This window comes from Leptosomus discolor, chromosome 1 (assembly GCF_034619465.1).
Source record: "Leptosomus discolor isolate bLepDis1 chromosome 1, bLepDis1.hap2, whole genome shotgun sequence".
NCBI lineage: Eukaryota > Metazoa > Chordata > Aves > Leptosomiformes > Leptosomidae > Leptosomus > Leptosomus discolor.
The window spans coordinates 75,353,912-75,366,629 of record NC_141391.1 but is presented as its reverse complement, the minus strand read 5'-3'; the positions used below and the strand labels follow the sequence as shown (position 1 = coordinate 75,366,629).

The 12,718-nt window shown below is 53.1% G+C and overlaps 1 protein-coding gene across 1 annotated transcript; it reads right to left on the bottom strand.

The window, feature by feature from the left end:
* Positions 1 to 9,308: 9,308 nt before the first annotated feature.
* Positions 9,309 to 10,724, bottom strand: CHST7 (carbohydrate sulfotransferase 7). Its single transcript, XM_086482217.1, has one exon. It carries the CDS (start codon positions 10,722 to 10,724, stop codon positions 9,309 to 9,311), a length of 1,416 nt encoding a protein of 471 aa, XP_086338343.1.
* Between the last annotated feature and the right edge of the window lie 1,994 nt (positions 10,725 to 12,718).

Sequence of the window (12,718 nt, the reverse complement as noted above, 5' to 3'; positions counted from 1 at the left end):
CCCGGCAGGAATCCGTGGAGCTGTAGGTACAGGCATGAGCAGACAGGCTTCGACAGCTCCAAGCAACCTGAAACTCGGTTTTAGAAATAAGCTGAGTTTATTCGGTCAAAACTGCTGACTAGCTGTTTCCTTCAAGGTTAGCATTAGCAGTTTACAAACAACACATTACCCTACAGCGGAGAGCTAAAAGCAGCAGCATGGCCCTTTTCCAGTGCAGAACTATCAAGGCAGCTACGCATAACCCATACTATTTGTCAAGATTTTAACTCCATTCCCATTGAGGAACAGAGTTTAAGAAATATGAGCTAGTTACCTCCGATCTGAATGTAAAACTGCTTTAATTGTGAGTTCTTAGAAGAGCCAACTAACACAAATAACTTACTTTAAAGGAGAATCAATCTGAAGATACGGTTTCCAATTTACAATTTAAGGTGCAAAATGAAATTCAGGCTAGAGTGACTCCTCGTTTGCTGCAGAGTATAACCAGCAGTCTCCCACCTGATCAGAAAGAAGCAGCTCGAGGCTGGGTCCCGCTTTCTATCAGCTTCCACATCTCAGACATAAAAATCTGTGTGAACAGCCAAGATGAATTTTCAGGTGAGCAAAAGCACCTCCCTTCGTGCAAGAAACAGAGGTTACGTAAATGACTGAAATATTGATCTGGTTATCTGGTCTGGCGGCATTAAGGCAGAACCGGGGCTTGATTCAGGTGGAGTATGAAAGTCACTCAATATGAACGGATGAACGACCCAAAGAGCTTCATCGAAACCAGAACTGTAAAATTGAGACCCGAATTGGAAACCAGTAGGCTTGAAAGCTGAGTAGCTGGAGTGGTTTGGGTTTTTTTTGTTGTTGTCGCTGTGTAAAAAAAGAATCCCATAATTATATGCTTGCGATAAGACCAAATTAGCACAGAGAAATGGTAGCAGGCTGTTTTCTGCAGCCAATAAGAGAAGTAACAGGCTTAAACTGAATCAAGAGCGACTCAAATAGATGATTGTGAGCAGTTTTTAACAGTGGACGTACCGACATAGTGGAGTAAATGACTGCTGGAGGATATGAAGGCTTCATCCTTAATGATTTTAAGAACAGCTTGGGACAGGTGACAAATATCCCATCCCCTCGCCTTTAAACCCATTTGAGGTAAAGCTAGGTATCACTGATTGTTCTTAAACTGGTTTTGGGGAAAAAAAAAAAAAAAAAGGGAGGGGGAGGAACACAACAATTCACCCAAGTCATCCCTGCTCAAGCAGCAGCTGAAACGATTGCGAAAAGCCAAGGAAAGGTTTCCAAATCTTCCGTCAGCGAGGCCTCTGCTGTACTGCAGCTGGTCTCCTACAGCCCTTTCCCGTTATTTTAACAAGCGTGCTTACATCTTTGCTGCACTTTAAATGGTGGCACACCAGAGGCACACCTGACACTAGTGCTGTTTCGTGCATGTGTGTAAATAAACAAGGGGCTAATCGCGTCACAGCTCTGTGGCAAAACGCTAAAGACGGCTCATCCACGGCTAGGGCAGCGCTGGGGCTGTACGGCCCCACACTCGCCCACAGCGCTGGGATTTCCACCCCTTGCAAGTGAACAACCACGCAGCTTTTGCTCACACAAACACGTGCCGCCGTTCCTTTCCCCTCAGCTCCTGTCTTCTCAAAAAACTGGGGCACAAATGACCAAGTTAATGGTGTGGGGTTTGTTCTCCTCTCCATTTATTGTACAGCTCTAATATATTTAATTCAAATCCTGGCAAAGACCAGATTACCAGATTTCCACCTAGGAAATGTTATGAGACATAACCTACTGCAGACTACTCCAGAACAAACCATTTTACGTTTCCGTGAAGGTCAGCATTGCCTCCTTTTCACAGAGCACAAACAAAAATGTACAAAGCATCTTTAAACCAGGGCTCGGGTCTTTTTGTGCATTGAAGCTGATTTTTCAGGAGATTTCAGCACTCTGCACGGAACTTTCCATGGATCACAGGACTCCTGGACCACCCAGCTTCTAACTTGCCATGACACGGTTTTCTACCATACCAGTTCCTTTCTATTTCTAAATTAACGGAGCTGCCTTTTAAAATGAGTTGTCTTTTTTCCCTCCCTTCCTGCCACGCTGTTCTCATGGTTAAAAAAAAAAAAACAAACCTTCTTCCAACTTCCAGGCTGAAGTGATTCATTGCTTATGTACAAATATCTGTTCTTATGCCAGTATTGTCCATAGCTTGATTACCTCTCTCCCACACTGCTGCGCTCCGCTGTCCTCTTTCAACCTTGCCTTTGAGGCTAAATAAACCACACAGCTTTGTCTTCTCCAAGACAGAGGGCTGTTATTTCACTTGACATTTCTCTGTATCTATTAAAAGTCTGAATTCATCCCCTTGGGGTTCGGGTGGCTGGGAGAGAGAACACGTTAATGCCACCGTACGTTTGCCCGTTTCACACCTAGCTCGCTGAGGGGTCCGGAGTCCCCCCCGTGAGCCCCCGGTGCTCCCCAACCAGGCACACCCGTGCGCTGACTGCTGCTACAGCGGTTCTGCAAAGCCAACTCCAGCATACCAAATGTGTCACTCAGCTTCTGGCAGCCCGATACGGACTTGGCCTCTTCAGAAAAGCTAACTTATTTGTCTAACATCTCACAGATAGTCTGGCGCCAGGGACAGAGGCCAGTTCCTCCGAGAGCTTTTGAATACCTCAACCATGAGACACTGCCCCCTTCCTCTCTTCTCCTTCAGTCTCCTACCGGATTCCTGCACGCTTTCTAACTTCTGCAGCGGACCAGGCAATGCTCAGGGTGCCAGATGCGTCGCACGATCAGTTCCTGCCCCGGATGGGTCCCACCGTGTGCGCTGGCCAAGCGCTGTAGAGGAGAAAAACCAACCACCTGCGAGATGTGACTGTCACGGAGCACAAAAGGGGAGGCAGCAGATTTCCTTCAGCGCTTGACTTCGCAGCAGAGACGTTGAACGTCTCTGTCACAGCGTGCACACGCAAGAGGTTTCCTGGCGTTTTTTAAAAAAGCTCATGCTGGAAACAATAGATGTCAGGGGTACACACGTGAGTCGCTGCTAGAGCCGGGGCTTTTAAATCCAGTGTGCAAACATCTGTCACTTGAACCAAGGACACGGACAAGGACCTCCTCCAGGCCCCTTTGTTCCGGCAGCCGGTGGTAAGTCCCGCTGCAGAAGGGGCCGCAAAGGCACTTCCAAATGCACCGCAGGCAAAGGCAGCTGGAGGAGACAGCTCTCGCTCCATCCCTTGCACTCACAACCCAAGCCTGATGGTATCAGGAGGCGGGGCAAGACTCGGGTTTTACAAGTTTAAGCTTTACAACTTCAGTTTCGCAGGACAGCACTTCTTCCTGTGACTCCCACCCCGACGCTGCTGCGGGACAGTTAATAAATTCCTTATGGAGAGGAGCAGAGAGGAGTCTGGTTTGCAGGAGAAATGTGTTTGTATGGGCTGAGAAAGGCATAGCGGAAGGCAAGTCGCCTTTGCCCTGTGGACCAGCACTCCACCGGAGGGACTGCTCCATAGCCGTTGGAACAGAGGAGCGGGAAGACCTGACTTTGAAGAACCACCACCAGCTTTCCCTCTACAGTTCGGATTCAGGCTCACCCTCCTCTCCATCCCCTGAGCTCTCCCCCTCCATCTCCTCCGAACAACGCCCTCAGGGCAATTCCCAGCGCCTCCCTGCAGCCCAGCTCTTGGTCCCCACTTCTCCTCCCAGCTTGCTCTCTCTATGTCCCTTCCTTCCCTCCCACATGCTCCTAGCTGCCTTTTCCAGTTAAACCAGTCACAGCTTCCAGCTGCCCCTCCTCATCAAATCCCAGTCCCCCACCCCTCTCACACCCAAGCCCTTTGCCCAACAAATCCCACTCTCTACAACTCGAAGGCAATTCCTTTCCACTGCCCCCTCGTGTTCACCCCATCCGCCACCATCTTCTCCCTCTCACCTATAGTCCCTTCTGAAAAGAAAGCTGAATGCTGGATCCGGGAGTCTTCCTTAGGACTAGAAGGAAGGGGATAGAGGAGAAGGCATCAGTGGGAGCACAGGAATAGCAGACCCCTCCCTGCTCAGCCCCGGTGCCGCAGCCCCAGCCGTAGTTACATGGCTTTGAATCCCGCTGCCGTATGTCTTGGACCACACTGAGCTTTTCTATGGGCAAGAAAGAGGTTTGAGCACGCTCACTGAGGACAAAACCAATGCAGATTTTATTTGGTATAAAATAAAGATACACACACATACCAAAACCACTTTTGCTGAGCACATGCTATCCGTTTTTTTTCACAAACATTAATGTATTTGGCCAAATCAGAATAGAAGGCAGAGGTAAAAACAAAACACGGGGGACATTCTCTACACACAGAGGTCATTTCCCTTACCCGAACTGGAGTTCCTGTCCCAAAGCACTGAAGTGACAAATGACTTCAAAGACACATCTTCAAGAGTATTTGAACATAGGCAAAAGACCACCACATCCTAACCCTAGGTTCGAAAGAACACGCACTGTTTTGACTGAAGTTCCCCAAAGCGACTTAAAACCTAAGCCCAAGATGAAAAGTTTCAGCCTATGTACAGCTGAAGTTTGGCAAAGTTGGACAATCGGAAACAGGGCAACAAATTTGGAAGCGCTGGGGAAAGACTCGATTCCCATCTACCAACACCAAGAAATGGCACTGCAGGCGCCGTAGGTGGGCAGCAGAGCTGACGCCTCGGCGCTGGAAGGGAGAATGCCCTGGTACTCTGTACCCAGACGGACCGCGAGTACTAAAATGTTAACCAGCTCCCAGGCGAGGCTTGCCCGGCGCCGAGACTGCCAGAGGTACGGCTCAGCAACGAGCTCCCACTGAAACCCACCACCTCAACGAGTCTGGATTCAACATCCATCTCTTCAAACCACGGCCAAGGGAAGGACAACTGGGACCCAGCCCCTCGCTCACATGGCCGGGGAGGTGTTGAACACTTCTGCTAGCGCAAGGCGGGCTTTGACAGGCGTGGTTTTCCCACGTCCTTCTCCACGGTGGCAGGTGTCACATCAAGTGAAATAGGAACGGCAAAATAACGCCTGAGGGAACCCCAGTGCTGCACGGATCGCAGGGAGATTCTGAGAAACGACAGGCGCCGCTCTCGCTGTCCCCGCATCCCAGATGCCATCAGAGAGTCTCAGCAGGAGCGCTCCGTGTCCAAGGAAGGAACAGAACATGCTGTCAGGCTTCTTGGCTCTTAGTGTTTCAGGAGCTCAGTTACTCACTGAAATGTCGTTTAATCACATTACCATACTAAACCTAGAAATTCTGCACTGGTTTTTTATCGTCAGGCTCACTGACAGTGGTGATATTGAGAACTTAATGCAGAAACTCAGAACTTTTCTTGATGCACAGAGTGATGGGGGGAGGTTAAAATGACCCGGGCAATACCGAAATTGGTAAATAAGTGATGCCACAACCATTCTAACACTTCAATTTCTTTTGTAGCTGAACTATTTCTCTTGTATCTGAAGTATGCAAGTACATACCGCAGGCATCTACAAGGGCTCCGTCAGTAGCGTTCTAGGGAGTAAAAGTAAGGCAGGGGCTAAATATTTCCTGGCCCCGGACTGTCAGTGTTTCTCACAAGCATGTCACTATTGTTGCCTCCCCAAAAGCAACAGTTTAAAATACAGCTATAATGTTGTAAGAGAGCAATCAACAATTCCGGCGTGGAAATACCGCAGCCTTTTACCTACAATCACAGTACTCAAGTTTCTACCTCCCTTAAGGCAGCCGCGCGATGACCAGACGTTAAGTAAAAGCAGATGGTAGAAATGAGCCTTGGGAGCATTTGTCAGTTTTGATCCCATTTCTCGCTGTGACTTTTTAATGTATTATTAAAGTGGTTATTAGTTCATTATATGTAATGTAGCACAAGGAGGTATTTTTCCCAAATCTCAGTCTGAACTACTACAACTCTGTGGCTCAGTCCTGCTCTCCGATGCAATGCCTGCCAAGTTCAGCTTGGCTATAAAACGTGGTTACTGCTCCCTTGCCTGTCGTGTCATCCTCTTGCTCTGAAACGTGCAGCTACGGCTCCGTTTTCTACATGGCTTGGTAGACCTGGGGCTTTACTTCAAAATCTGAGTTGAGCCCAATAACAGCCAAAGGGCCGGTGACCGAGCCATAAATGTCCAGCTGCTCTCAAAACGCAGTTTTAACCACGGGTGTCGGGCTTTCGGCGAGTGCTGCTTGCTCCCAAAGGCCGCTCCCAGTGACACTCCATGCTGGTCGTGCTAATCAGACCCACTTCTGTCTTTTCAGCTAAGTACCACCAGTGACATTTGACAGCACGGGGTTTTTTGTCTTCAAGGTGTGAGTTTCAAGGCCAACAAGTATATGCTGTGAGCATCCTGAACGATGCTTTCCAACACCATCAAAACACCTCGAAGAGAAAAACGGGCTGCATTCGCTGGTAAGCCGTAGGCGGAGGAGTTTTAGAAAGCCTTCTAGTGACTGGAGCGCACGCGTCGCAACACCAGTCATTACGCACCCGTCACCCAGTCTCAGGTGCTCTTGCACATCCTGCTCTAAGATCCCACGCTGGGCTGCTTACCCCTCTTTCAGCTTTGGCTATTCCCCGTGGATTGTTTTGAAGCGCCTTCTAGTGAACTCAGGCGCCCTGAATGCAAACCACGAATTGCACTCGCTGTACTGTGCGCACTTTGCCCAACAGAGCCCTTTTCACAGCATACAAAAACCCTACAAGAACAGCTTGGGGTGAGAAAAAAAAAAATGAATTAATCACTAATAAAAGAGCAATTGTGTTAGCGAACAGATTTGGCTGAGAGAAATAAGTCTCGATATAGGAAAACGCATCTATGTCAACCACAGAAACTGCTTCAGAAAATACTATGTAACTAGCAGTTAGTGGATTTCTTCCCAGCTATAAGCATCAAGTTAAGCTAGATGGCAACACTTGTTTCTTCACCGTGATGAACCGCTGTAAGTGAAACTAAGCGTGGATTTCTAAAAACTTCTTACGAAAGACATTTACCACCTGAAACAAGCAAGATGAGATTCCCCGCGGAGATGAAGCGAACGCTTATCAGCTGCAAATCTGACTGCAACTTGCTAAAAAACAAATCAACAAAATATACTGGATTTTTAATCTCCCATCCGACATAAGAAAGTAAGTACCGTATCGTCTTTTGGCATGCAAGAAAATCCTATTTTCTTCCCAAAGCTGTCAGCACAAGCCAGGCTGGGTGTAATCCCAGAAAAGCTTTCCAAAATAGGTTACCCCACACAGGTTATCAAGGCATCGATACAGGTATTGCACATCTACACAAATACCATTATTAAACACCACTAGAACACCCAGAGACAGATTTTGCTCTCACAGTGCCTGTGAGAGAATACAGGAACATCCCTTAGGTAATACGAAAGGCTGTTCCAGCACAAAACCAGCCCCTGTGATTTCTACTTCAAGCAGAAACCAAAGGATGCAGAATCATATGAGGCATGCTGCTGTGAAATAGATACATTTGCTCAAAACCATTTTTGTGATGACATTTTCCTGCCAGCTAATGAAAGAAACCTGCTTCTCGTGCTCTCAGGCGGGAGGGTGATGGAAGAAGAAAAAGAGCTAGAACAAAGGAAGGTTCATCCTAACTCACTGCCACGTTTTACACCACAGTGTTCAGAGCCCGAAAACCTACAACTCAATTCAAACGCATCCTCCAAGATGACGTCTTTGAACTGCCTTTATTTCCAGCACGTCGTATAAATATTGCTTTCTTCCCGATCCCAGATTATCCTCAATTTGAAGCTCATGTTCTCAGTCTGTGTTTGAGGTCCGCATGTAAAACACCCCTATAACCCTGTATACTCTTGTGGGGCCGTCTGAACGCTGCCAGACTGTAATGGACTCCAAAAGCAGTCTCTAAGAAGTTACAATACTACACCCCTAAATTACAATTGCACCTTCTATCCCCAAATTAAGAAATCATGAAAAAAAGGTACTGGCAGATACACACACACGTGCACACCCTTCTCATTCAAGTTGCAGGATATCTACAGGAAAACGTCATTTTAAAATCCAAAGTGAAACATAAGGTTTTCTTTCTTTTTTCTTTTTCTTTTTTTAAATACAAGCTTTTATTTGGGAACTTCACGATTGTCTGAGACTCTTAAGAAACATTTGCTTTTGTCCAGGAGTTGGCAGCTGAGAGGATGTTATTGTTCGGAAGGGATGTGACTAGGAGGACCCTGTGCACGGCACAATCTGTCAGCACGGAAGCCAGGGAAGAAAAGTGATTCTCTCCTCCGGCTGAGAAAACAAAATGGAAACATCGAGTGTTCGCCTTCCAGCTACAGCCGCCCCCACCCGTGTCCCCAAGAAATGTGTTAGTCACCTGTATTTCACCTATCACCCAACTGTATCAATATGTTAAAAAAAAAAAAAAAAAATCCTACTTTAAAGAGAATTACAGATTTCTTTACAAAAGCAAAGATCTCTGCCACAAACATCTTTGAAACACGTAAGCAGGCGAACGCTTACCCTCTCCGCACAACCGCTCACCACACTGCTCCAAATGATGGATGGAGCTGGACGTGGTTCCCCTTTCTTTGGCCAGTGCCCCCCTCCCCAGAGCATCAGCAACCTGCTGGGGCAGGGCCCGGCCCCGCAGAGCCCCCAGCCGGGGGCAGGACAGCGGGGCCCTCCCCGCGGCGGGCACCCACCTGCCCGCCCAGGCCTCCAAGGAGAACTTCACGGACACCCCTCGTTGGCGCTTCGGCAGCGGCAGGACAGAGCCCAGCGTGCTTCAGCGCCTGGGAACGGCGACGCTCTCACAGCAACGCCTTTCAAGCCCTCCAGTTGCTCGCTGGGGGTCTTCGTTTGGGGGATCCTTAAGTCTCGATGCGGCCTTTTTGAAGGACACCCGTGCTTTGCACATGGTGGCGGTTTCCGAGATTGCTGCTGCGCCCAGAGGACACCTCTTACTGAGCCCTTCTCCTCAATAAAACACCCCCGTGCCCTCTCCGCGCACCCCAGCCAGGGGTGGCCGCCGCCCCCAGAGGAAGCGCAGCCCCATGGAAGCCAGCGGCGGGAAGGGGGGTCCGGACCCTGCAGCGCTGCCCGTACCCGAGGCGAGGCGGGCTGGCTTCTGCCAGGGCCGCCCTGGACGGCAGCTCCCGGCCCGCCAGGCGAGCGCAGGCCGCCGCCATGCCAGCGCCGCCCTCCCGCCCCGGCACAGCCGGGACCCCGCCGCCCGTCCCCGCGCCGCCTCGGCCCTCACCCGGCGGCGGGCTCTCCCCGCCGGCCGCGGGGCGGGGGCGCTACCGGGCGTCGCCGCCGCTGAGGGGGTAGGCGAGGAGGCTCATGGCCTCGCCGCAGGCGGCCTCCACCTGCCGCACCTGCTGGCGGCTGAGGCGCTCCCGCCAGGCGTGGATGGCCTCCCGCGCGTCGCGGGCGGAGATGAGGAAGGGCCGGTCGGAGGAGTAGGCGGCGCCGCGGGTCATGTTGAGCACGAAGGTCTCCAGGGCGGGCGGCACCGGCAGCCCGGCGAAGCGCAGCAGGCGGCGCAGCTGGGCGCGGGGCTCCCGCACCAGGTCCTCGTAGCGCAGCTGCGTGTAGCGGCGGCGGAGCCAGGCCGGGGCGCGGCGGGCCAGGAGGAGGTCGCGGAGCCAGGCCTGGCAGATCACCTCCAGGGCGCCGCCGAGGAAGAACTCGGCGCGGTGCTGCGGCTGCGGCGCCCGCCCGCCCCCCAGCAGGCCGGGCGGCAGCAGGAGCTGCTGCTGCTGCTGGTGGTGGCGGCCGGGCCCCCGCGGCTCGGCGCGGTGGCGGCTCCGCAGCACCTGGATGCTCTCCCGCAGCAGCGCCTGCCGCGCCTTCAGGCGGGAGTTGTGGACGGCGCGGGGGTCGCGGAAGAGCTGCACCACCCGCAGGTTGAGCCCGGGCTCCCGCAGCAGCGGCAGCAGGGCGCCCAGCTCCAGCAGCCGCACGTCCTTGATGACCACCACCGGGTACTTGCGGCACTCGGCCTCCAGCTCCCGCAGCGCCCGCGGCGGGCACGTCTCCTCGCAGGCGGCGCCGTCGACGAGGCCGATCTCCCGGCGGGGCCGCGGGGCGGCGGGGCAGAGCGGCGGCGAGCAGATCACCTTGTTGGTCCGCCAGCCGAAGATGCCGGCCGTGGTGAGGTTGGCGGCGGCGGGCGGGGCGGCGGCCAGCGGGTCGCGGGGGCCGGGCGGGGCGGCGTAGAGGCGGAGGACGGAGAAGTCGCATCGGAAGAGGGAGCGCAGCATGTCGCGGAGGGCGCCCTGTAGGCTCAGCGCGTCCCCCGGGTAGAGGGCCTGCCACAGGTGCCACATGGGCTCGTAGAGGTAGAAGACGTCGGGGTGCTGGTTGAAGAGCTCCCCCAGGAAGGAGGACCCCGTGCGCCAGGTAGCGTGCAGGTAGATGTGCCGCTTCCCCGCCGCCGCGCTGCCGTTACCCGCCGCCCCGGCCGTGCCGCCGTCGCCTTCCTCTTCCTCCTCCTCCTCGTCCAGCAGCGGCTGCCGCTGCTCCCAGCCCCACTCGCTCAGCGCCTCCTCCAGGCTGGGGCAGCGCCGCAGCAGCGGCTCCTCGTCCGCCCGCCCCCGCCTGGCCCCGTAGTCCAGCGCGTAGGGCACCAGCAGGAGCAGCAGCAGCGTGTACAGCACCAGCACCGCGGCGAAGCGCCGGTGCTCCCCCCGCCACCGCCGGCGGCCCTTCATCGCGGGGCGGGGGGGGCGAACGAGCTGCTGCTCCGGACCGCCGGGGCTCCGCCGACCCTCTGCCTGCCGGAGGGCGGCTCTTCCCGAAGAGGCAAAGTTAGCGGCGGCGGCGGGGGGTGTGGGCTGCGGGCGGCCCTCCCCGCCGGGGAGCACGCCCACGGGCACGCCGGCCTGGCTCGGGGCCGCTGGTCCTGCCGCCCGCCCGCCCTCGCCGCCGCCACCGCCTCCTCCTCCTCCTCCTCCTCCTCGGAGCGCGACGCGGAAGCGCCCGCACCTGCGCCCGCTGCCACCGCCGGCGGGGAACGGGCGGCTGCTTCTGCTGCTGCTGCCGCCGCTCCTCCGGCTCCCGCCGCCCGGCTTCCCTCCCTCCCCCCGGGCAGGGCCGGAGGGGCGGGCTCGGCACCTCGGGAGTCACCCCCGCCCGGCAAAGCGCGGACCGTGGAGGAGGTTGTGTGAGCCAGGGCAGGTGCCGAGCAGTTGAGGGTGTCCTGAGGTGGAGCGTTTGGTCCTGTTATCCACCAGGTCTCCAGAGAAAGAACCCGCTACGGTAATGAAAAGAGGTGCAAATGTATTTTTAGGATGGATGACAGCTATTAAAATCTGCAGTGGGTTTCAGCAATACTGCAGTTTGGCGCTGTAGAGAGCTGCGGGATTTCTCAGCCTCTCTTTTGTCTTATGTGTGCCTGCCGATGGGAAGCGGACCTCTCGATCATGACTCATTGCTCCAGTTTATGCATCTAAAAGTTTCGTGGCTGTCTGAGCTGGCCACCCTGTGCAGTTGGTAGGAAGACATGGGCACCCACAGAGGGACACTCAGCCTGTCTTGGGTGTCTGATAGCCTTCTGATAACCCTTCTCTTTATTGACTACAGTGGGAGCATAACGTTACCGGCTCAGACTTGGACTTCTGGTTTTTTTAGATGTCTAAGATTAGCTTAAATAAGTCTCTTGTGGGATGGAGAGTGAACAAGAGGTTGACTTCAGGTGTTCAAATTCAATCTCAAAATCTCCAGCCCAGCCCCTGCCTCACCTTGAAAGGTGCTCACAGAAAGAGATGGACCAAGATCCTGTGTTCCTGGTTAAGGCATCCACCTGGCAGGAGAGCGATGTCTCCATCCTGCTGACTGTGCTGCAGGGGCTGCTGACCATCCTAACCTCTAGGCAATGGATGGCATCCTCTGTGAAACATGGCCAATGTTTAAGTGTGGCGTGCAGAGTGAAATTCAGCGAGCATAACACAGTTCTCACCTTCAGTGTCTGATGCTTTGAGTCCCAGAATACCCTGTGCGATATGTATGCACCCGTGGTAAGGCACGTGACACAACCTTAGCCGACGAGATTTCATACAACGGGGCGCAGAAATGACCCACTAGTTACAAAGGTGGTAAAAATGCTCCTTCTAGATACATAGGTACAGGGTCTGCAGCTCCTGCACATAGGCTGAATGTCTAGCTACTAAAGAATAATCTTATTTCAAATTTATCAGGCAAAATACGAGGAGCACAAAGCGATGCGAGGGAAAACGCGTGCTTCTCTTCTGTCCAGGTGGCCAGCCAGCAGTCTGACTGCTAACACTTCACTTGACCTCTGTTAAGTAAGTGTTAAAGACTGGGCTTCCTGCAGTTTATGGCGTGCTGAGTGAGTAGCTGGTGCCAAACAAGACTTGTAGGCTCCTGAGCAGAAGAGTGTAGAAATGATGGTATTGGAAAGGAAATTCTGCCCCAACATACATTTCACTGCATATATTCATCATAGCTTTGGGCTTTTTAATACAGCAGTGCGAGTTTCAGCTCTGACTCTGTAAAGGCCAGGATTTCATCCAGACCCTCAAGCAGCTAAAGAACAGAGTAAACCTACATTTGCCAAAACCAGGTCACAAAGTGGTTTTTTGGCCAAAAAACCTTCCCCTGTCCAAAGAACATGCGTATCTAGTATTTTGAGAGCTATCTCCAGTGTAGTTGACTTCTGTGGCATCATGCAAAGTAGTAATTTGGA